General features: G+C 50.7%; 1 protein-coding gene across 1 annotated transcript in view; it reads left to right on the forward strand.

Annotated features, from left to right (window-relative positions):
- Window positions 1–25062, forward strand: part of SPTB (spectrin beta, erythrocytic) — a 130589-nt gene that overhangs the window by 74034 nt on the left and 31493 nt on the right. The window contains exons 3-17 of the mRNA XM_043918935.1: window positions 4925–5076; window positions 6535–6708; window positions 7607–7698; window positions 8067–8147; window positions 8469–8584; window positions 8957–9069; window positions 10059–10246; window positions 11941–12058; window positions 13136–13294; window positions 14317–14619; window positions 15666–15816; window positions 16455–17325; window positions 18322–18459; window positions 23404–24160; window positions 24777–24979. Of these exons, the coding sequence (XP_043774870.1) occupies window positions 4925–5076; window positions 6535–6708; window positions 7607–7698; window positions 8067–8147; window positions 8469–8584; window positions 8957–9069; window positions 10059–10246; window positions 11941–12058; window positions 13136–13294; window positions 14317–14619; window positions 15666–15816; window positions 16455–17325; window positions 18322–18459; window positions 23404–24160; window positions 24777–24979 (3616 nt within the window). The remainder of the gene's footprint in view (window positions 1–4924; window positions 5077–6534; window positions 6709–7606; window positions 7699–8066; window positions 8148–8468; window positions 8585–8956; window positions 9070–10058; window positions 10247–11940; window positions 12059–13135; window positions 13295–14316; window positions 14620–15665; window positions 15817–16454; window positions 17326–18321; window positions 18460–23403; window positions 24161–24776; window positions 24980–25062) is intronic.

Genomic DNA, 25062 nt, shown 5'->3' on the forward strand with positions numbered 1-25062 from the left:
GTGGTCTGGTATTCCCATCTCTTTCAGAATTTTCCACAGTTTATTGTGATCCACACAGTCAGAGGCTTTGGCATAGTCGATAAAGCGGAAATACATGTTTTTCTGGAACTCTCTTGCTTTTTCGATGATCCAGCAGATGTTGGCAATTTGCTCTCTGGTTCCTCTGCCTTTTCTAAAACCAGCTTGAACATCTGGAAGTTCACGGTTCAGGTATTGCTGAAGCCTGGGTTGGAGAATTTTAAGCATTACTTTACTAGTGTGTGAGATGAGTGCAATTGTGCAGTAGTTTGAGCATTCTTTGGGATTGCCTTTCTTTGGGATTGGAATGAAAACTGACCTTTTCCAGTCCTGTGGCCACTGTTGAGTTTTCCAAATTTTCACAGCATCCTCTTTTAGGATTTGAAATAGCTCAACTGGAATTCCATCACCTCCACTAGCTTGTTAGTAGTGAAGATTCCCAAGACCCACTTGACTTCACATTCTAGGATGTCTGGTTCTAGCTGAGTGATCACACCATCATGATTATGTGGGTCATGAAGATCTTTTTTGTATAGTTCTTCTGTGTATTCTTGCCACCTCTTCTTAATATCTTCTGCTTCTGTTAGGTCCGTACCATTTCTGTCTTTTATTGAGCCCATCTTTGCATGAAATGTTCCCTTGGTATCTCTAAGTTTCTTGAAGAGATCTTATCATCAGCACCCTATACCCAATAATCCATCTTTCCTCTTCATATTTGAAGTGCCACCTTTATCAGATGTTAAATGCCTATATATACTTGGGACTATTTCTGTTCAATTAATTTGTTTATCCATATGATAGTATCACACAGTTTCATTATTATAACTTTATACTATAATATTTGTTAGAAAAAACACCTGGGAAGGTTGGTTACCTTTATTACTCTTCTGAAATTTTCTTAGCTATTTTTATCATGAGTTTTCTAGTTGTTTTTCTAGTTTCCCCTGAAACTTAAATTATATATATTTTTAAATAATATTAAATATATAAATTTAGGATAAATTGACATCTCTATGATATTGAGTTTTCCTATTGAAGAATTTTGTGTGATTTTTCCATTTGTTCAAGTCTTTGGTGAGCCTTTGGAGACTTTCTAGATTTATATAGAATTTGCCCAATTATTTTTAAGTTTAAGCTGAAATGTTTTGTCATTTTATTATCATTGGGAGTTTTCCAGATTCCTTTTTCAGGAAATGATCTTGCCATCACTTCAGTGGGTCCTTTAGCCTCTAGGATTAAATCTGAACTTCTTAGCTTTCCCTTCAAGGCTTTCCACATCCGATTTAAAACCTGTTTTCCACGTATTTTCTTGTTACCTGTAGCTAGTCTGCAACTCTTGAACAAGCACCACCCTTTTATGTATCCCATGTCACGGGTCCCCTCCTTCCTCCTCTGCCTGTGCAAAATGGTTTTCTTCATGAGCCCCTTCTTAAGTGATCCAATTAGAAATGACCTCTCTCCTCTTTGATCCTTGACCATTTATTCTATGTGCCTTTTATCTGATAATAATCCAATATTACCTTGTGACAGCTTTTGTATTATTAAAATGAACTGCCCTTTATCTCTTAGGTGGCTATAAAACTATTAGTGGGTCTTTGTCTTGTTTCCTCAACTAGATTGCGAGGCCTTTGGGGAGACTGAGCCTGTCTCATGCTTCTTGCAGCTTCTGGGCCCTGCAGGCAGTGATGATAGTAGCATCAGTGATAACAATGATAGTTCACATTTACCGCAAACTTTCTGTGTGCCAGGTAGATTTTAAGCACTTTCCATGTATGAACTCATTAGCAGGTAAATACTTGAGTTGTGTTGGGTTTATTTGACCTCAAATTAAACCTTTGAAGGGGAATGTAAAAGAAAGATCAGCTGGTCACAATACCCAGACAGTGATTCTAGCTCGCTGGGCAGAGAGGAAGGGGAATTTTCTAGAGAAGAAGGAGGATGGCCAGAGTCAAGGAAGGGAGGGGAGAGGAACAGGCAGGAATGCAGAGGCCATGAGCTTGATGGTTGTGGAGATGAGTATTTTCTGAGGTTCTGGTGGTTTCAAGTCAGGCCATGTGGTGGACCTGCCCCTTGCCTTATACTGGCAGAGTTAGGGCCCTGGAAATAAGGCCTGGCCCATGGCAGGGCCTTGCTGAGGCCTCTTTTCCACAGTGGTTCCCTGCAGGATGGCCCGGGTCCCCTGGGGACAGCAGTCCCAATGCTTGACTGTCTTCCTCGTCTGTCCACACCCCAGGGTTCCCAGCCCAGCTTGCTCTGCTCCTCTGTGCCCCCCTCCTGCACTCAGACAGCTTTGCTGAGCACCTTATGGGAGTGAGCTTGGAGCGTGTTGATGAGAAGCGGCCAGGGCTACAAGCTGACGGAAATCCTCCCCACCTCGGGGCCTGCCTCTCCTCAACAGTCGTGAGCCTCTTGGAATATTTCCCCTGTCTCAACACTACAGACGGTTTCAGGGTGCCCGGTGTCCTAGGCAATTGCACCCCAGCCTTCAAGTAAAAGGCAGCCAGGAGGCTGCCTGCCTGAGCTCTAAACCTGCAGCTCCAGCATTTAGGGACCCCATACGCATTATTTGTTGAGAACTGGAGAGCTCTAAGGGTGATTTACATCTGCACTGACCCACATGCCAGGTAGGCAGCCTAGAATCAAATTCCATGTCCCAGCTAGAAGCTCTTCCTTACACTTTGCTGAGCACAAGTAAACAGGTCTCAGCACCCACATAATGAACTCTTTTGATTCTTAAAGACAAGAAAAGGTGAAGGAAAGAAAGGACTTTGACTTTTTGAGACAGTTACCTCTTAAGGGACAAAAAATTCCAGCCCCTTGGACAAACCCTCCACAATGACTGGAAGGGTTAGCCTCTTATGGAGCTGGTCTGATCTCTAGGGAATGCATCATGGCATGGGGCTGAGGCTGGCTCTGTTGAATCTAAACATGTCCCAACTTAAATTCAATTGCTTTCCTTCCAATATATCATCAAAAGTTTAGTTACATTTTGCTGAAGCAGACCTTGAAATCAGGGAAGGGTCCAGTAGAATAAGGGGATTTTCCCCCCTGGAACTTTGCCCAGAGGCCCAGAATGAATAAGCCACATTTGAACTTTATATTTATTATGGTGGATTTGTATAATCAGTTGTAGTGTTTTTCCTCTTCTTAGAAGTCTTATTTAGATGGCTTCCATAGAATTCTTTACACATGACTCCAGAGCTTATCATATTTATAATCAAGTTTGTCTGCGTCAAGGAGGGGACTCTTTCCTGTCCTTGAATGCCCCACCTCCACTCGGAGCCTGGCACCTAATGACTGTACAATGAGCAATTGCTGAATGAATGAATAAGCGAATAAAGGGTCTGAGTTGCTAACACCAAAATAGCCACGAAGTGGAAAGGAATTGGATGCTGTGAGCCTCAGGAACCGCCAGGGTTATCCCCTCGAGGCCATGCTGGCTGGGCTCCTCTTGTTGTTGTTAAGTCAGATATTTAATCATTGAAGAAGCCAGCCCTTCCACGGTTTGGGCTCAGCTGAGCCGACATTTAGCCTGCTTTCACGGTGCTGACATTCCTTCCTGGCTGGACTGCTCGGAGTCTGCCCTGTCTGTGACCAACCTAAGCACACTCTCTCCGGGGACCCTCCATGACCCAGCCATACTGCCAGGTCAGCTCCCACCTGGAACCCTCAGCCACCATGCCCAGAAGCAGTTTGCCAAAGGCTGTTCACTAAACTGCTCTCCTTGTTTCTATCTTTTCTGCTCCTCTTCTCTCTCTCTTTTACCCTGTCCCCCAATCTTTTTGAAGTCCCAGTCCCTGTCTTCTCTCCAGCATCTCAATCAAGCTTCCCAGCCCTAACCAGACAGATCCCAACATTTATTTTACAGTAACTGTTTTAACGGAAGTACTAAGAGGTACCCACCTGAACTGGCAAAGCCTGGGCCAGCAGCCTGGTTTGGACTGAGGCTCATTCAGGCCGAGGGTGTCAGCTTCCCAGGTCTGAAGAAGGAAAATCATGCCTGCTATTCTGGAGGCAAGAAAGAGAACTTAGTGCACAGCCTCCAGCCCAAGCCCCACGTGGATCACATTTTCCACCTGGTCTCATCGTCTCCATGTTCTTCCTTCTCCTCTGCATACCAGCAGCTCCTTGAGGGCAGGCAGTGTGTTTTGCTTTTATGTATCAGGAGCCCTGGCATAGGAGCTGGCTAAACCTCCACACAGCCAGCTACAGTATGGCTCTGGAGACCTGCTGTGTGCCAGGCTCCCGGCTTTGGGGACATAGAGATGAGCAAGACAGACAACGTTGCTGGACTCAGGGAGCCTGCAGTCTTGCAGGAAAGACAGACTTTCAACTAATCCAAGTACGAGGAGAGAGAAATGAGCGATGCAGATGTAGGGTTCAGGGCACACCAGGTGAGACCCAACCTAGGGGTCACAAAAGCTTCCCGGAGAAGCACTGTTTCCTCTAACTCTTAAAGGATGACTAGGAGTTAGGTGCAATGGATGGGATGAGGTAGAGGGGCAGAGAGAAAGCCTTCTAGGCAGAGGGAGTATTTGTTGGATGAGTGGACAGGTGAACCTGACATTGAAATCTGAGCTTGCTGACCCAGGGGTACAGAGCATTCTGATGGGCACAAGCAAGCAGGTGACTAGGTTCGGGGCACCTTGATACCATGGTGCTAGAAGTTACCTTCTCATTACCCTAGACATGGCACATGGAGCTGTGTCACCAAAAGGCTGCGCTCTGGTCACCAGTGCTTCCCAGAGGGGGATAGAACAGATGGGATAGAATAAATGTACCCACCTCCTCTGCCAGGGATGGGGCAATTCTGGGTTAAGGTGAAAAACCCTCTGGCCCCGTATCACATGGCAAATGGACTCTGCCCATCTCAGGCACCTCACCCAAGGCTCTTCTCCCAACCCAGATGAGCGGGAAGTTGTTCAGAAGAAGACCTTCACGAAATGGGTGAACTCACACCTGGCGCGCGTGTCCTGCCGCATCACCGACCTCTACAAGGACCTGCGGGACGGGCGGATGCTCATCAAGCTGCTGGAGGTGCTCTCCGGAGAGATGCTGGTAAAGCCCCTCCCCTGGGTCCTGTGGCTGGTCCTGGGTCCCCTCTGCAGCAAAGACACGGTCTGGGGCCTCTCCACTTCTCACAACCTGCAATAGTAATGATGCAATGTATCCATGTGACTGATTGGTTCTCTGAACTTATTCATCTAAAAATGTGCTGTGCTTAGCCACTTAGTCATGTCCACCTCCATGCAGCCCTAAAGACTGTAGCACGCCAGGCTCCTCTGTCCGTGGAATTTCCCAGGCAAGAATACTGGAGTGGGTTGCCATTTCCTTCTCCAGGGGATCTTCCCAACCCAGGGATCAAACCCACATCTCTTGTATCCGTTGGATTGGCAGGCAGATTCTTTACCACTAGCCCCACCCATATGTCCCAACATAAATGCGATGACTTTCCATCCAATATATCAATCAAAACTTTAGTTAATTTTGCTGAAGTGTCTCAGAATTTCTTGCTTTTTTCTGGCCACTCCCACCTCCTTCATATTCCTTCAGAAAAAGAGCCCTTGACTTTCTTCTCTTGGGATCTGGTTATCTTTGTCTGGCCTGCAGTGAGCTTACCTTCAGCCTCCTAGCAAAGGCTAAGACAGATACCATTACCCAGCTGAAGAATTTGCATCCTTTGTGGAACCAGGAGGAAAGAATGGAAGAGATTTTCCTTTGTGTCCATCACTCTTACAAGTGGAGATTTATTTCGGGCCCTCTCAGTTGTAACTCACCCAGCAGCAATGTTGCCCCTGCAGGAGAACCAGGTCAGGGCTCATGTTTTGTTTAGTCACTTCCACTGTGACCTTGGGCCTACCAGGCAGGGCCTTCTTTGTCTCATTTCTCCCCTGTTTAAAATGATACCTGTGCCTGATGATGTAGGCTAAGATCCTTGGGGTTTGAGTGAAAGATTCCACGTTCTTCTGTTTCCTTTTCAACTCCAGGCTGAAGTTAAAGAATGCCTCTTAACCTTCACTGAAGGCCCACTAGAGAGAGTTACCACTGAGAACCCTTCAGATGATGCAATTACTCAGCAATGGTGGTCCCTTGAGCTTCAGTTGGGGCCATTCAAGGGTGAGGAGGGAGGAGGTCGGATGGCAGGATGAACCCATTATCAGTCACCAAACTGAAAGCCACTGTTATCACCAATCAGCAGCAAATAGTACCTAGAAGTGTGCCTGGCACATAGTAAGTGCTCAGTTAACTCCCTGTTGTGTTATTCATCTGAATGTCATCTATTACCACTCACAAAGCTCTGTTTAGACTGAGGAACAGCACTGGTACAGCCCACTTGCAGAGCTCTGGGTGCTCAAAGAGGGAACCCCTGAACTTTGCTGAAAGGAGGAGGTTGAAACGTCAAGGAGTGAGCTAGGAGGTAGAGTTTGGCGTGGAGGGTGGATGCTGATGACAGGAGCTGGTCCAGGCATGACCGTGAGGTTCTTCCCTGCCCGTGGGGGCAATGCTGTCCCTCAGCCAAAGCCCACGAAGGGGAAGATGCGCATCCACTGCCTGGAGAATGTGGACAAGGCCCTGCAGTTCCTGAGGGAGCAGCGCGTGCACCTGGAGAACATGGGCTCCCACGACATCGTGGACGGCAACCACCGCCTGGTCCTCGGCCTCATCTGGACCATCATCCTGCGCTTCCAGGTGGGTCCCCGGGACCTAAGAAGATGGCGAATGAGTGTGAGTGTTCATGCGTGTGTCCCCCGGGACAGTGCTTGTAGGACGGAGAGAGCATCCTGAGCATCACCAACTTGCTGAAGCTGAGCGCGAGCAGCCCAGCCAGTGTCGTGGTCTTTTGAGAGAGACGCTAGAAACTGGGAGCTGGACTCAGATCTGGTTGCTTTCGCCAGGTCTGCTTTTGCCCCCTTCTCCCTACATGGGTAACTCTTTGGTTTTCTAAATAGTTTGATTCAAAAATTACAAAGACAGTGCAGGAGATCTGCTGCTATGTTTTCCAGTCAGAAGCTTTTCTCTTCCCACCTTGAAAGTCCACGTCTGTTATGTAAGGAAATTTAGGAAGCCCAAGGGAGGGAAAGCAGGGTCTTCCACCTGCTGGTTTGGGGCAGAAAGAACCTAGTTGGAGGAGGGAAGGGCCGGGAGGAGAAAAATAACACTCAACTCCCATCCCGAGGATCTCCTGCAAGTGGTCTCGGGTGTCCAGTCTCGCTCACTGCAGGTGTGTATGATGAAATGGTAATAACAGCAGAACCAGGGAGGATGAAAAGGCAAAAGGAGCCACTAATCCAGATGCAACACCTTCCAACAGTCATGCCGTCCACGGCCCTCACAGCGTCGTGCCTCCTGAGGAGGAATGAGGCCATCGTGCATTTATTCTCGGCCTCCCCTTTGAGTTTCTGATTGGAGCCATCTCCTCTGACCTGGGGAGTACAGCAGGGTAGCAGGCCTCTGGGACCATAGGCCCCAGCCTGTGGTGTGGCTGCAGGGCTGGTAACCAGAGGAGGAAAGAGGGAGGGGGGTCTTCCAGAGAGCCCTGGGCCAGATGCAAATCTCAGTCTCCCTTCTCTTGTTCCCGTGCCCCCAGATTCAGGACATCGTCGTCCAAACTCAGGAAGGTCGTGAGACGCGCTCAGCCAAGGATGCCTTGCTCTTGTGGTGTCAGATGAAGACGGCAGGGTATGCCCTGGGGAACAGCTGCTACCATGTTCCACCACCCTCTTCACCCCACACCCACGTATTACCCAGAACTATAGCAGCTTGGACATATTCAATGCAAAGTCTATCCCGACCTGATTCTTAAAGGCCTGGAATATAGGATTCTATCCCAAAGTTGCCTGGGTCAGACCATGGGGTCTGGGGGTGGGGGAGGGGGGTGGTGAGTGTCTCTTGGGCCCATCTGATGGGGGAGCCTCTCTGTGGGACTTAACAGCTGCTGCCTTGTTGAAGCCATTCGAGAAGGGTCAGGTCCACCCCTCTCCTTCACACACTTGTAGGGACCTCTAAAGAATCTGTTTCTTAGGTCTTAATGTTTCTCTTGGATGCAGCTACCCCCACGTCAATGTCACCAACTTCACCTCCAGCTGGAAGGATGGCCTGGCGTTTAATGCCCTGATCCACAAGCACCGGTAAGAAGTGGGGGGGTGGGCTGCAGCAGCCCGGGAACTCTTGGAGGGAGGAGGGTTTGGATACTTTGCACTTAGCATGTAGGTTACTGTCCAAGCTCCACAGGAACGTTAAACCCGCTGTGCCTGCTCCTCTCACCCTCAGCATCCTGCCTCCCTTAAATCCTCCTTCCCTACACGCTGGTGCTCACAGATCCCTCCTCCAGTCCATGTCCTCTTCTCAGTCCTCTGGCTCAGCCACTTCCTTGCATCTGCCCAGGGTCTTTGCCTGTTGGTGGGGGACACCATGTCCCCTGCCCTCTAACAGTCTGGCTTCATCCCCAGGCCCGACCTGATTGACTTCGATAAGCTGAAGGACTCCAATGCCCGGCACAACCTGGAACACGCCTTCGAAGTGGCCGAGCGTCAGCTGGGCATCATCCCGCTCCTCGACCCTGAAGGTGAGCTGGCGCCCACCAGGCGGGCAGGGCACCCGGAGGCGTGTGGTGGTGTTGGGCAAGCCGTGGGCACAATGTGGGCCTGGGGGCCGGACCAGGGCTCTGTTCTGTCTGCTCTTCAGCTCCAGACTGGCTCCGATGCCTCCCCTGCCCGCTCAGGAGCCATTGTAGTCTTGCCCACCTTGTCCCTTCTTCCTTGTTTTGTGGTCGTAATATGGATTTCATCCTGTGGCTTAAACCGCAGCCCCATTCCTCTTTCACTCTCGCCTGTACGTGTAGTTGAACTTCGTGCTGGAGACACAGGGAGATGAACCCCTTGAGCCTGACATTTCCAGCTTCTAACTGGTCCTGAGAGCCCATGCTTTCCCCATGCAGATGTCTTCACAGAAAACCCTGATGAGAAATCCATCATTACCTACGTGGTGGCGTTTTACCACTACTTTTCCAAGATGAAGGTGCTGGCGGTGGAGGGCAAACGAGTCGGTAAGGTACGGAGCTTCTGTGAAACCAGGGCCCCCGGATCCCTGCTCACCGTGCAAAGGCCTTGACAGACGCTCCCTTTCTCTCCGAAGAGCTTTATGTCTGGACCCCAGCAATAGGAAAGGGCTCACATCACTCCCACCAACCTCCTCTGAAGCTAAGCATTGCCACATTAATGGCTCCCAAGCTGAATTCCAGCACAGGTTGATGATCTGTCCTCAATGAGGTCATAGCTCCGAATCCACCTTCCTCCTGCAGACCTATATCTCATGAACATTTCCTCAGGAACAAAACAGGCTTTTACTTGTTAGTCTATTGTGGTGTCAGATCTCTCAGGCTCCCATAGCCTACCCGGGAGCCACCCCATTCTACAGACCCTCATGCTGGGTCCTCAGCTCCTCCAGGGTAGGGACCGTTTCTCATTCATCTTTGTGCACTGGTGTTGAGTAAAGGCAATGCCTGGAAGCCTACCATCCTTGTTGTTCAGTCACTCAGTCACACCCAACTCTGTGACCCCATGGACTGCAGCATGCCAGGCCTCCCCGTCCCTCACCATCTCCTGGAGCTGGCTCAAACTCCTGTCCGTAGAGTCAGTGATGCCATCCAACCATCTCAGCCTCCGTTGCCCCCTTCTCCTCATGCCCTCAATCTTTCCCAGCATCAGGGTCTTTTCCAATGACCTTGATCCTTAATACCCATTTTTAAACAAACAGGACTTTGGCTTCTCTGGTGACTGATGTCCTGGGACAGTGAGCTTTCCAGTCTTTTACAGGATGCGGGAGGGGGGAGCTGCTCCTGATCCCAAACACGGCCAGGTCCCTCCTGCACCTCCTGTCCAGCCCTCTACTCAGCAGTGGTCTTGGGCTCTGGGGACAAAGCCAACATAAACACTCTAGGGATTGCGAGGAGGAGGACCACCTCGACTGTGGTCCCCGTTGGCGTCCTCACTGACGTCCTCACCCTTCTCATGAGGATGAGTCACAGGGTGATTCCCTAGGTAATTGACCACGCCATTGAGACCGAGAAGATGATTGAGAAGTACAGCGGGCTGGCCTCGGACCTGCTCACCTGGATTGAGCAGACCATCACTGTCCTGAATAGCCGCAAGTTCGCCAACTCCCTGGCCGGTGTCCAGCAGCAGCTGCAGGCCTTCAGCACCTATCGCACCATCGAGAAGCCACCCAAGTAAGGGCCCGGGCACCCGGAAGGGTGGGCATCAACTGCTGAGAAACGACCTCCCAAAGGTGGGAGGGCCTGGGGAAGGGATCCAGGAGGCATATCCTGGAGGTTAGAGAGCTGCCTGCCTGTCACCTGCTTCATCCCGTCTTGTCTCCCTGCTCCCAAGCTGTCAGCCTGCAGGAAATGGGCATTGAGTAACCTCTGACTCATAGCCAAGGGAAGTACTTTCTCAGATCCAGATTCCTGAATGGGGAGCAGGAGTGAAATCTCAGGCTTCAGAGTCTCTTCAAAGAGCCTGTGCTGGAGACTTCCCCTTCCCTGCGCAGCGAGCTGTGGGTTTGTTCTCTGGTAACGACCTCTGCATCTGCAGCCCCAGAGCTCGCCACGTGCAGCCTCCTTGATCATCAAACACATCCTTCTTCTTCTCTCCCGTCTGTCACTGCTCATCCATCAGCAGAGCACTTAGCCTGCCTCTCGGGACTTCTGCTCCACTGCGGTGTGTGCAGGGCCTGTGTGCACATATGCACATGCAAATACAGCTATGCGTGTGCACACACATGCACACTTACACACACGGCATTCTAGCTCGCCTGCCCTCAGCTTGTCCAGCTCCCCTGAAACGGATTTCTAGCTCATCGGTGGTACCGGTGCTTTGCTTCTCCCCTGCTCATTCATTCATGACTCGTAAACAGGGAAAGGCCAGACGCGGAGTCTAGAATGTACTATAAATAAATGTCTGATTTCTGGCCTGACACTAACCATGTTTAAAGTCCTAAATCCAATCCAAGTAATATCTCCTGTGAGTTTACCAGGCACTACACACAGGGGTGGTATCTCTTGGCTGCGTAAGACAGTGCTCGAGGTCACAGACTCCTTGACGTGCCTATGAGCAGCAGGTATATGGGCTGGCCTCGGGCTGGCCTGGGGACCTTGCTTACCATCTGATCTGCAGCTGCCACAAGGAGGAGGGAAAAGTGGGTAGATACTTGGCCACTTGCAGAAATGGGAAAATACTCAGTTACCTGGAGCTCGTCTGGACACTGGGTTCCAGACATCCATCCTGCTGCCATCCTCCCCTCCCCCTGAGATCCTCCCAGAACCCAGCCTTTCCTCCCCCCTCAGAAGCATCTGGACTTTTGGACAGTTGTCAGGACAGCCAGCTCATTAGTACTCAGGTGAAAGTTGCTTTCTGTGCAATATGTTCTTACGTGGATAATGCTGCTTCAAAGGCTTATTGACTCACACCATAAAAAACTGAGTAAAGAGCTAGTCAGGAGCCTTTAGCATTTGTAGAACAGGGAAGAATTTCTTTGTATTGATTGGTAAACCTTGATACCTACAGGAATTTCCAGAACACTTAGCCATTCCCCCATGGAAACAAATGATAAGCAAACACTGCAGTAGTTGTGTTTTCTTTGATTTATGCTGCAAAGACTCAGCCCCTATTAGGTCTCAGTTGGTGAGTATGATAGACTAATGTTGTAACAGGTAAAACATATAGATCCTCTATCTTTTTTTACTTTTTAAAAATTTTACTGAAGTATAGTTAATTTACAATGTTGTGTTTCTTTTTACTTTTTAAAGAGAAATATGCTTTGCTATCCAAGCTCCAAGATGCCAGGGTTCCATGTTCACTTAAAAAAGAAAAATTGGCTGTGGGAATCTCCACACTCATCACGCAACCTCTGTTTTCTCAACAGGTTTCAGGAGAAGGGGAATCTGGAAGTCCTACTTTTTACCATCCAGTCCCGGATGAGAGCCAACAATCAGAAAGTGTATACGCCCCATGATGGGAAGCTGGTGTCCGACATCAACCGGGTACAGCGGCGTTTTTCATTTCACGTTGCCAGGGGGTTGATTGAGCTCCTGAGAGCAGCACAGGGGATGGTCCCTGGAAAGGGTGAAGTCAAGCCACACTCTGTGCTGTTGTCAGGGACACAGCTAGCTGTTGAGGGCGCTGTCTGAGCCTAGCCCTGAGGGGTCGGACTCTACCCACCATCCTTCCATTCAGGGGTGGGGAGAGGGGCAAGATAGGAGACAGGGATGGAGAGGTACAAGCTACTAGCTATCAAATAAGTAAGATACAAGGATTTAATGTACAGTATGAGGAATGTAGCCCCTATTTTATGATAACTTCATATGAAGTGTAATCTATACAAATATTGAATCACTATGTGATACACCTAAAACTAATACAATACCGTGAGTCAACTATACGTCAATTTAGAAAAATTTTAAAAAGAAAAGGAGGCTGTTGCTACACAGTTCCAGCTCAAAGGCCATGAGAATGGGGATTCAGCAGGCTTGCCAGTGGGTTAACTGAGCTTCTCCTAATGAGGGCATAAGGAATGGTTCCTGGGCAGGGGTAAGCCAAGCCACTCTCTGTGCTGTTAGTAATGCCCAGCTGGCTGTTGAGGGTACTATCCAAGCCTGGCACTGAGAGGTCAGGCTCTACCCACTGTCCACCTGTGCAGTCCCCTCCTCAGATGCCCAGAGTCCAGTTTATGGCCTATTCTCTATAGAACCTGGAGGGCTTTTAGGGAATATCGACTACTTTTAATGAAGGCAAATGCCTTGTGACTTTGGAGATTTGGAGGCCTACCACCACCTGGAAATTCCAGTGGAATGGTGGTGGCCATTTACTCAACAGGAATTTACTGAGCACCCACAGAGGCAATAACACTATATGAGACCAAGATGGATTTACGGGAAGGCCAGTTTAGGGGAAGAGGAGACTGGGAGGTCGTGATCAGTGCTCCCTGAATCTTCAGTTGGCTTAAACAGGAAAACCGGAAGGCTAGGTTCTGTCTAGATTCCTCAAATCACTCAGTGCTGGTGAAAGAGTTGGGATGGTACCCCCAAATCCCAAGAGCTCTCCTCTGCCACCCCGTGCAGGCCTGGGAAAGCCTGGAGGAAGCTGAGTACCAGCGGGAGCTGGCCCTGAGGGGTGAGCTCATCCGGCAGGAGAAGCTGGAGCAGCTGGCCCGGCGCTTTGACAGAAAAGCTGCCATGAGAGAGACGTGGCTCAATGAAAACCAGCGCCTCGTGGCCCAGGTAGTGGGGTGCACTTGGGACAATGGGGTGGGCGGAGTGGGATAAGCCTCTCCACAGGCCTTGCATCCCTGCTCCCTGTGATTGGGTGGGTCAGGATTGACATCTGAAAAGGCACTCTCCCAGATCGATTAAGTCTCACTTTTTAATTATTTATTTTTGGCTGCGCTGGGTCTTCATTGCAGTGCATGGGCTTAGTTGCAGCATGTGGGATATTAGTTCCCCTCCAGGGATCGAACCTGGGCCGCCTGCACTAGAAGCATGGAGTCTTATCCACTGGACCTCCAGGGAATTCCCTATTAAGTCTCATTTTAGGAAAGAGCCACACAATCCAAAAATGGCCCCAAAGGTTATCTGCCATGAACCAGGAGCATCACCCAGAGCCAGAGTTGAAGTCAACATTTCAGGGGTCCTCTGGGGATGTGATAGAAGCCGTGCACCTTGTGGGTATCAGACATGCCCCTTGGACGCTGGCTTTCAGGACTGTGTCACATTTCACTAGCTAAAACCTGACCCCAGGACTGATTCTCCATGAGAGCGTCTGTCCCTTCCCACTTGGATCTTGGCATCAAATCAGTTCCATCTGGACGGGAGAAAGCAAGCATTCTGAAAGAACTGGAGAGTGTGCAGTTACCCCAGAGAGCATGGGGCAAGCCCTCTGGGTGCAGCTGCAGGGTTTCCAGTAAGAAGCCCCTTCCTGCCCAGAACGGGGCAGGTCCCTCCAGGCAGGGTGGCGAGTGCAAGCAGGTGGGAAAGAGCTCTGTCAGTGATAGTCACCCAGTGTTACACCCACACGGATGGCGCAGTGAGTAAAATCACGAGCTTCTTGCAAAGGTTCTTATGAGACATTTAGTCTTCGGAACTCATCGCTGATAAGATAGGCTGAAAAAGCTGGCAGAAGTAACCTTTTGGGGAAGGACTTTCTCCTGCAGAAGTTGCTCCTAAAAGACCTGCCATTTCTCTGAGCTTGGGGACCAACCAAGAGGACCCTAACCGAGCTGCCTGTTTTCCTTCCTGGGGGACAGGATAACTTTGGGTACGACCTGGCAGCAGTGGAGGCCGCCAAGAAGAAGCACGAGGCCATTGAGACGGACACGGCTGCCTACGAGGAGCGGGTGCGGGCCCTGGAGGACTTGGCCCAGGAGCTGGAGCTGGAGAACTACCATGACCAGAAGCGCATCACGGCCCGCAAGGACAACATCCTGCGCCTGTGGGACTACCTACAGGAGCTGCTGGGGGCCCGGCGCCAGAGGCTGGAGAAGACGCTGGACCTGCAGAAGCTCTTCCAGGACATGCTGCATAGCATTGATTGGATGGACGGGATCAAGGTGGGCCCGGGCACCCCCGCCCCACCCCCACCCCGCCCCATCCCCCTGGGGCTTCAGCAAGCTCTGCTTCCATAGGCACCTCCCAGCCCCATGGCCGAGTCAGAGCAGAGCATCTAAGGCAGCAGAGTGTCTGATGGCATCTGCCTCTCCATGGCTTGGCTCGCTCTGCTCCAGTCTGCTGTATCCCCAGTGATCAAGAAATCTGGGGTTCATAGTTACACAGGTGCCTGCCTGCAGGGCCTGGACGAGACAGACCTCCCTCAGGAGCCTGGAGAATCAGGCTCTGAGTAATCACGATCTGACTCTAGTTGGCTTCCAGACCTTGGCATCCAGGGCCCCTGAGAAGTCTGAGTCTCCTCTCTCGCTATCACAGTGGCTCTCAACTGAGGACACACATCAGACTGACCGGGGCTTGCTTTTTTTTTTTTTTTTAAGATTTTCTGATATAGGCCATTTTTTAATATCTTTTTTTTTCTTTTTTATTTATTTTCATTGGAGGCTAATTACTTTATTGTGGTGGTTTTTGTCATGCATTCACATGAATCAGCCATGGGTGTACATGTGTTCCCCATCCTGAAGATATAGGCCATTTTTAAAGTCTTTGTTGAATTTGTTGCAGTGTTGCTTATGTTTTATGTTCCGTTTTTTTGGCCCTGAGGCATGTAGGATCTTAGCTCCCTGACCAGGGATCAAACCCATATCCCCTGTACTGGAAGGTGAAGTCTTAATCTCTGGACCATGAGGGAAGTCCCCCATGGAACTTTCTGAAAATACGTACACCCAGGTCCCACCCCTGGGGCACACACGGGCAGACTGAGTGTAGGACTTGAACTCTTGAAAGATGCTCCCTGGATGGTTCTGATGGGCACCCCCAGTGGGAGATCCTGCTCTGTAGCCTCTTTCCCATTGAGCAGCTGCATTTCCCAGCTGCATCTGACACCCTGGTCCCCAGTGCCCTGCACCCTCACTTAGGAAGGTTATTCTCCTAGCACGTGGGTCTCTCCACCTCTCCTGACTCCCTCTGCCCTGTCTGTCCTCTTTGCCAGGCTCACCTCTTGTCTGCTGAGTTTGGGAAGCACTTGTTGGAGGTCGAGGACTTGCTACAGAAACACAAGTTGATGGAGGCTGACATTGCCATCCAAGGGGACAAAGTGAAGGCCATCACCACAGCCACCCTGCAGTTCACTGAGGGGTCAGGTGAGGCTGCAGGTTGAGGTTTTTCTGTTGAGGACTCTGGCCCAGCACTCCAGCACCCCAGGGTGGATAAATCTAGCTGTAGAATTCTGCCTCTTTCATCAACACGTGGTACAAGAAAGAAGTTTGAGGGAGAGCAAAATTGTTCAGAAAGCAGGCGACTGCTTCGGTCATCTATTATCAGAAAGGTGCGTAAGCACCAAGAAGGCATCCTTCGTCTTTCATTCTCTTGGCTAGTTCAAGTCATGGTGGAGACAAGCTAGGTTTATAGCTTCTGGTCTTAGATAGGTGACCCCTGCTGCCTCTCAGAAGAATCATCTAGAAATTAATGCCTGGGTCTTTTAAAAAATAATTTCACATTGTGCATTTCTACTGAGAGTTGATCCAACTTTTAACCTCTCTTATTCCTGGAGTTTTAGTGGGAACTAATCCCACTAATTCCTGAAGATTTAGTGGAAACTCATTATAAAGAACTAATTAAAAGCCTGTCCTCTGAGCAACTGAGACCTCCTGCATCCCAAGCCCATCCCAATCCCCAGTGAGATGGCAGGTTCTAGGTGTGGTTCTAGTCTGATCTGAAGCTTGCCCAGAGATAATGAAGCCCTTACCCTCTTTGTCCTTCCTCTTCCCATGTCACCCAGGGTACCAGCCTTGTGACCCCCAGGTCATCCGGGATCGTGTCAGCCACCTGGAAAAGTGCTTCGAGGAGCTGAGCAACACGGCAGCTGGGCGCAAGGCCCAGCTGGAGCAGTCCAAGCAGCTCTGTAAGTTCTTCTGGGAGATGGATGAGGCCGAGAGCTGGATCAAGGAGAAGGAGCAGATTTACTCCTCCCTGGACTATGGCAAGGACCTGACCAGCGTGCTCATCCTGCAGCGGAAGCACAAGGCCTTTGAGGATGAGCTGCGCGGGCTGGATGCCCACCTAGACCAGATCTTCCGGGAGGCTGAGGACATGGTAGCACGCAAGCAGTTTGGACACGAGCGGATTGAGGTCCGGATCAAGAAGGTGTCTGACCAGTGGAATGAGCTGAAGGACCTGGCTGCCTTTTGCAAGAAAAACCTCCAGGACACTGAGAACTTCTTCCAGTTCCAGGGCGACGCGGATGATCTGAAGGCCTGGCTACAGGACGCCCACCGGCTGCTCTCAGGGGAAGACGTGGGGCAGGATGAAGGGGCCACACGGGCCCTGGGGAAAAAGCACAAGGACTTCCTGGAGGAGCTGGAGGAGAGCCGCGGAGTGATGCAGCACCTGGAACAGCAGGCTCGGGACTTTCCCCCAGGGTTCCAGGATTCCCCAGATGTGACCAACCGGCTGCAGGCCCTCCGGGATCTCTACCAGCAGGTGGTGGCCCAGGCGGACATGCGGCGGCAGAGGCTGCAGGATGCCCTGGACCTGTACACGGTGTTTGGGGAGACAGACGCCTGTTTGCTGTGGATGGGCGAGAAGGAGAAGTGGCTGGCCCAGATGGAGATCCCAGACACACTGGAGGATCTAGAGGTCGTGCAGCGCAGGTCAGAGCTGGCCCTCCCCTCTCACCGCCCCCTACAGTCTGCGCTCCTAGTCCCCAGATCAGCAAGCCTCTCTCTGAGAGGCTGTAGGACGCCCTTTGTCGCAGAGGCCAGGCACCGAGAGTCACGAGTTCTCATCTGGCTTTGGGTACTTCACCCCCAGGGCCTTTCCCAAAGGGGCTCTTTCTAGTCCAAGTGTTCAATGACTTTTCAGTGACAGCATCCTTTGTTCAAATGAATTGTATATGGGACCCCTGATATGTAACACAGAGGAAAGCGGAGGGGACATGACTAAGGGGGAGGTGAGAGGCAAGACCCAATAAACCCCTAAACCCTCAGGACCTAAACCCCATGAACCCTCAGGAGCCTCAGAGACCAGTTTGTAAACTGTCAGTCCAAGGCCACTCTCATTTCCAGGATTTGAGTTCCATCAGCACTCCGGCATGGCAGGGCTTGCCCCCAGCATTCTGAGTACAGAATCCAAGGAGCTAAGAGCAAGAGGCTACTCCTTGAGCCTTCCCTGGTGGTCCCATGCTGATGCTGGAGGGACCTGGGCTCTTATCTCAGAGGGGTCAGCTTTCATAACACAGGATGCCCACAGCCTCAGTAGTTCACCCTTCTCTTCCCCAGGACGGAGCACCTGACTGAGGAGGTATCCTTCAGGTGGAGGCAGTGGAATTAGGGTTCAGGAGCAGCAGCTGAGCCAGTGGAGGTGTGGCAGATGGTTTCTGTGGCCATCAACACCGCCCACACCTCATTTTTCCTCCATCTCTGTTGAGACATTGGCCTGTATAAGTAACCAGGTCTCTCCTAGCCTCATCCAGGAAATGCTAAACCATGAAACTGGACCCATGAACCAGAAAAGAGGGCGTGTCAGCACACCTTTCTCCTTTCTCCCCTCTTACCTCGTGGAAGGAGGTGGAAGAAGAAAGCAAGAGCAGGGCAGAAAGCAAAAGCCACTGCTGCCTTAGCAATCCTCATTTTCTCTGTCCACATCAGGTTCGACATCCTGGACCAGGAGATGAAGACATTGATGACTCAGATTGATGGCGTGAACCTTGCTGCCAACAGCCTGGTAGAGAGTAATCACCCACGCAGTGCGGAAGTGAAGAAGTACCAGGATAACCTGAACACCAGGTGGGGTGTGGGGAGGGCTTGGAGATGGGGGCTTGTTTTCTGGCACATCTGTGGGGTGTGGCCCAGAAGTCAGGAGGCCTGCTGTGTGTGCCAGGTTTGTACCCTCAGAGTTCCTGCCTCCATCTGCCATGGTCTCCTTCTGACCCTGGAGCTATAGCCCCAGGGAGGAAGGACCTGGGTGGTGACCAGCCCAGAGAGAGAGATGTGTTCCCAGAGCTGCAGTGCTGTGCCTGGAATGGGTGTGTGCTGAGCAATGGAGGAAATGCCCTGAGTGCATCCACAGTTAGAATCAGGCCATGTGGTTCTCAGGCCACATTTCCCTGGACGTCCTTAGGCAGGGAAGATTGCTTTCTGAGAGCTCTTAAGTATTGTCCATAAAAGAAAGCTCCTGCTTATGCCAAAATGCAGCATTGATAATGAGACTGGCTTGAATGAAGAGGAGAATTAGCAAGAAGCCTTGAGCACACGCCATGGCCAGAAGGAAAAACAGGCCCTAAGGAGCCGTTGGAGAGGGACTGCTTTCAGTACAGGATGTGATTGCCACGGGTTCCTTGGGAGTCTCTGAGGACAGTGCATGCACCTGTGTTCCGTTCGGTATCCTGGGCTCTACATGCGCAGCGCCACGTTCACTGCCTCGCCACCGCCCCAGTCCATTACCCCACACCTGCATGAGCCCTGCTCTGCCTGAGGCAACCTGGGAGGTGGGGTTAGGGAAGACTTGGAGCAGCACAGGGGGCTTAAGAGGAGGCAAGGGGTAACCCCCTGGTACTTGGGAGCCACCAGATTGTCTCAGCATCCGAAGACGGGGACTGTAGTTCAGGAGGGTCCTCTGCCAGCTGAGGTTTATGCCAAGGAGGAGGATGCCTCCAGTTCTTCTTTAGGCTTGGAGGTAACAGTGATATGTGTGTTTGTGCACGTGCGTGTGTTTGTGAGACAGACAGGAAGAACTTGTCAGCCAGTAATCTGCTGCTTTGAGGAGCTATAGTCAGAGAATGCTGTTATAGACCCCTAAGCCATGCACTGTCCTAAATGGAATACACCAAGGTACTTGCCATCCTTAGAGGAAACCCGAGGCCTGAAAAGGTAAGATGGCCTTCCATTACATCTGAGAGTTGAAAGTTTCCTGAGCCATGTATCCCAGACAGCCTGCATCCTGCGCAAATGCTTCCTCCACATGTAGCCCACCCCACTTGGGGTCAGTCTCTTTTGTTAGAAAGTTGGATCTCATCGTGAGTGGAAATCTGCCTCCTTGAAATTTATATACATTGGTTCTGGACTCTGCCTGTTAGAGATACTGAAACTTACTCCAATTCTTCTTCCACGTGATAGCTCTTTGACTCTTTTTAAAGACAATTGTCCCCCTTCACCTGCACCCACGGTCCTGCCTCCATGTGGGTGTCGTTCTCTCTACAGGGTCCATCCTCCTCCAACAATATGGTCTAAATTGTGCTTGTTTTCAGGCCAGTACAGATTTCTCTCCCTCCCAGTTTCCAGGATGAAAAAGTATCTTTCCTTGACTGATTTAGAGCTTCATACTCCACCTTTATTATAATTACTTTCATCTTTTAAGAAATTTTCTACTAGACTGTAAGTGAATGAAGAGCAATATCTTATAGTGCCCACAGTATTTTCTACAGTGTCCACAGTATCTCATAGTGTCCACAGTGTCTCATAGTGTCCACAGTATCTCATAGTGTCCACAGTATTTTATACAGTGTCCACGGTATATTCTATAGCGTCCACAGCTCTGAGCGCCAAGACTTTATTGTCTGAGGCTCCCTCTGTTGGGAATATTCTTTTCACAGGTATCCTCACTCCCACACATTACTCAGATCTCAGGTCATGTCCTCTTCTTGGTGCAGTTTACACTGACCAACCCATTCACAGTATCACCTCCTCCTTCCCATCCAGCTCCTCTGCCTCAATCCCATTTTCTTGCTTCCTTTTAATTTTAAAGATTTTAAAAAATTGTTTATTTATTTTTGGCTGCGCTGGGTCTTCATTGCTGCATTCAGGCTTTCTGTAGTTGCAAAAAGCGGAGTCTACTCTCTAGTTGCAGCGAGCAGGGGTTACTCTCTCGTTGCAGTGTGCGGACTTCTCATTGCAGTGGCTTCTCTTGTTGTGGAGCCCAGGCTTTAGGCGTGTGGGCTTCAATAGTTGCCATCCACAGGCCTTAGAAGTTACAGAAAAAGGGCTTAGATGCCCTGCAGCATGTGGGATCTTCCTGGACCAGAAAGTGAACCCATGTCCCTTGCATTGGCAGGCAGATTCTCAATCACTAGACCACCAGGGAAGTCCCCCTTTTCTTCCCCTTTAAATTGGATTTTAAAAAATGGCTTATTTGGGGGGTTTTGGCCACACCACATAGCATGTGAGGTATTAGTCTCCCAGCCTGGTATTGAAGCAGCGTCCCCTGCCTTACAACTGCAGAATCTTAACCACTGGACCACCAGAGACTGGTGCTTAACTTTTCTCCTTTGTACTTGTCACCACTTGATGGAGTAAACACTTACTTGCCTCTGCCCATTTGAATGGGAGCACTTTACTTCATTTGTGGTTCTATCCCCAGAGCCTAGAACAGTGACTGGCATGAGACATGTACGTGATGGTTGGGTGATGTGAATGACCGAGGACAGACCTGAAATGTGCCAGGCTCCGCACACCTAAGTCACTCAAGTACTTACCGAATGTGTGATTACCTCCCACCATACACATTCTGGTTGGCCAATATTATCTTATAATATCTTGGGCCCAGGACCACACCTGGACTCCTGACATGGTCTGGCCAGTACTGCCTAGAGCAGCTCTAACAACGTCCCCCCTTTTGGAGACGGTGCAGGGGAGGGGAAGGTGGGTTTGGGAGGCAGACTAGACCCAAACGTCACCCTGTCCCCTATGTGGCACTTGCCTGGTGTCTGCAGTGAGGCCATACCAAGAAAAGCCTGGAAAGTCACCATGGAACCTCCTTCCTAGGGGCACTGCCAGATGGTCTTCTGTGGCTTCTGGATGGAGCTGGGAGGCCTCCCAGCCCTGGGGCACCTCGCTTTCCTTTCACAGTAGTTTCAGATCACCTTGAGGGGAACCTCCAGCCCTTTTCCCTTAACATCCAGCCTCAGCAGCATCCGTGTAACAGGCACAAAACTCCCCAGAGGTCGGGGGCCTTACCTCTGGACTCTTCTCCCCTCTTTCCTGGAATTTCCCATCTTTTCTCTGGGGTCGTCCTCCTCTCTCTCTTGGAATTCCCAATCCTTCCCAGCCCTCCTCCCACTGCTTTGCAGACCTGTCTTCCACCCCCAGACTGAGGTCGCCATGGGAATGCCCACAATGCGCTCTACCCAGTCCATCTGCCTCCTCCCTCCACTTCCATCCCCAGACTTCAGAGATGAGTGACTCAGGGCCCGCTCCTTAAATAGCTCACTGCTGGTGATGCGTTCACTGAAGCACAGCTCAGATGACCACCGTGAGACCTGCGCTTACCACCCCTCCTGCTCCTCACAGCTCCCTTAGTCCTCTCTGCCTGGTGTGTGCTGTGTACGTTGTACTTTATACTATGGTTGTTTGATGAGTTTATCCTACTTTCTTTCTAACTCATACACTCCGTGGAGCAAAGTCTGGCTATGACTGTATCTTCCCAAAGGCCCAAAGCCAGAGCAAAGTCTGGCTATGACCGTATGTTCCCAAAGCTCTTCATAATGCTTATGCATTGTGGATATTCAAGCTCAATTAGGGACTGCACGTTCAGTGTACTCCCGTGTGCTTCCAGTTCACAGCGATGCAGAGTGAGTAAACCCAGGTCCAGGGGAGGTGTCCCTGGTGGTGTGGGCCCAGCCTATCGAGCAGCTCTTTAGAAGAGGCTTACTGTGGGCTGCAGACCAGTCGCAGGACATCTGCCCGACTTTTGCACACTCCCCAGGTTCATTCCACACTGCACATGAAGGTTAAGATGATGTTTTAATTCCAATCCCAGTTTCTCCTTCCCTCTTCCTCTTCTTCCTTCTCTTCACTACAGCTCTTTTCTTTGACAGCCATGCTGGCTTTCCTTAGGCCCTGGGCGCTTAGAACATGGTCTTAGACATTTGTGTGGTTCCTCTGTGGCAGCTGGGATCCTGTGTCATAAAGCTTTCTTATGATTGATAATGGGGCATTTCTAATTATTTTCGGTATAAGCATACCTCAGAAATAATGTGGGTTCAGTTGCAGGCCACCCCAATAATCAAATATCAAAATAAAATGAGTCACACACAAATTTGGGGAGTTCCCAGTGCATATAAAAGTTGTTTACACAGTACTGTAGTCTACTAAGTGTGCAATATCATTATGCCTAGGAAAACAGTGTACAAACATTAATTTAAAAATACTTTATCGCTAAAAAATGCTCATCCTCTGAGGCTTCAGTGAGTCATAACCTTTTTGCGATAGTAACATCAAAGATCACTGCCCACAGAGCACCATACAAGTATAATAATGAGAGAGTTTGAAATATTGCAGTAATTACCAAAATATGATAGACATGAAGTGAGCAAATGTTGCAAAAATGGCACTAATAGATGTCTCAACAAAGGGTTGCTACAAATCCTCAATTCATAAAAGAAAACAAAAACGAAAAAGCCCCATAGTATCTGTGAAGTACAGTAAAGCAAAGCTGAATAAAATGAGATACGCTTGCATTTCAAAAAATCTGGGAAATTGTATGTTTGCCTGAATTTCAACTACATATAGAGCTTACATACAGAGCATCATGTTCCTTTATTGATGGTTGTAATAACATCACAGTTCACCTCCTGCTAATGGAAGCTCTGGCAGTTCTGTTGTCTTGGGTAAAATTGGATAAACTGACTCATCACAGTTTGCTGGAGAGATGACTCTTTTTTTCAGAAATCTGGAAGGGACACCCTAGGGGAAGAGTTAAGGAAGAGGCTGTCTGACTCCCATCTCCTTCGGCAGGTGGCAGGACTTCCAGACCATGGTGTCTGAACGGCGGGAGGCAGTGGACTCGGCCCTCCGGGTGCACAACTACTGTGTGGACTGCGAGGAGACTGGCAAGTGGATTGTGGACAAGACGAAGGTGGTGGAGTCCACAAAGGACCTGGGCCGGGACCTGGCAGGAGTCATTGCCATCCAGCGCAAGTTGTCGGGGCTGGAGCGTGACGTGGCTGCCATCCAGACCCGTTTGGGCATGCTGGAGCGGGAGTCACATCGGTTGATGGAGTCACACCCCGAGCTGAAGACGGACATTGAGCAGAGGCAGGCGTACCTGGAGGAGCTGTGGCAGGGCCTAAAGCAGGCCTTGAAGAGCCAGGAGGCCTCCCTGGGGGAAGCCAGCCAGCTGCAGGCCTTCCTGCAGGATCTGGATGCCTTCCAGGCCTGGCTTTCCACGACCCAGAAGGACGTGGCCTCCAAGGACATGCCCGAGTCCCTCCCGGAGGCCGAGCAGCTCCTGCAGCAGCACGCGGCCATCAAGGACGACATCGACAGGCACGAGGAGAGCTACCAGAAAGTCAGGGTGTCTGGGGAGAAGGTGACCCATGGCCAGACGGACCCAGAGTACCTGCTCCTGGGCCAGCGGCTAGATGGCCTAGAGAAGGGCTGGGACGCCTTGAGCCGGATGTGGGAGAGCCGCAGCCAGGCCCTCACCCAGTGCCTCGGCTTCCAGGAGTTCCAGAAAGATGCCAAGCAGGCTGAGGCCATCCTCAGCAACCAGGTAGGGAGAGGCACTAGAGGCTGGGGGCATCTCTCAGGGCAAGAGAGAATTTGTAGGTCACCAGCCTGCAGAAGTGCTACAGGGCTCAGGGATCAAATTGTGCTTTTCTTAGATTCTCTCTAGTTCAGGGGACAGTCCTCTGTGTTCCTTATCGTGTGCCCTTTCCAGTCCCGTGTCCCAAACTGTGTCTTATTCTTGGGCCAGTTAGAGGCTTGTTGTTCAGTCGCTCAGTCATGTCTGACTCTTTGTGACCCCATGGACTGCAGTGTACCAGGCTTCCCTGTCCTTCCCCATCTCCTGGAGTTGGCTCAAACTCATGTGAGCTAGCGATGCCGTCCAACCGTCTCGTCTTCTGTTATCCCCTTCTCCTCTTGCCTACAGAGAAGTGAATTTTTCCCCTGGGTGGCTCTCCTTCCAGGTGGCTTTTGGCACCCTGCTCATCAGGTGCCCTGAGCAGGGGCAGGGAACAGGGCTCAGGGACCGTCCTCCTTGCACAACTGCAGGGGCTGCTGTTCGTGCTGTGACCTGCATGGCTGCTCACACAGCTCCTGCCTGGCAAGGGCCCTCTCCTCCACCTCCTCACCTCCATGCCTTGTCTGGAAACTTGCTTCGACAGGAATATACCCTGGCTCACTTGGAGCCCCCAGACTCCCTAGAAGCTGCAGAGGCCGGGATCCGGAAGTTTGAGGATTTCTTGGTGTCTATGGAGAACAACCGGGATAAGGTTTTGAGTCCTGTGGACTCTGGCAACAAGCTGGTAGCTGAGGGGAACCTCTACTCAGACAAGATCAAGGAGAAGGTGCAGCTGATTGAGGACAGGTACTCTCTGCCCCGAGGGTCGGGGGGCCGGAGCCAGGTAGGGTAATGGTGCAGTCCACAGCACCCTCGTGACTTGTGGTTCC

The sequence above is a fragment of the Cervus elaphus genome, chromosome 12, assembly GCF_910594005.1.
Source record: "Cervus elaphus chromosome 12, mCerEla1.1, whole genome shotgun sequence".
Taxonomy (NCBI): domain Eukaryota; kingdom Metazoa; phylum Chordata; class Mammalia; order Artiodactyla; family Cervidae; genus Cervus; species Cervus elaphus.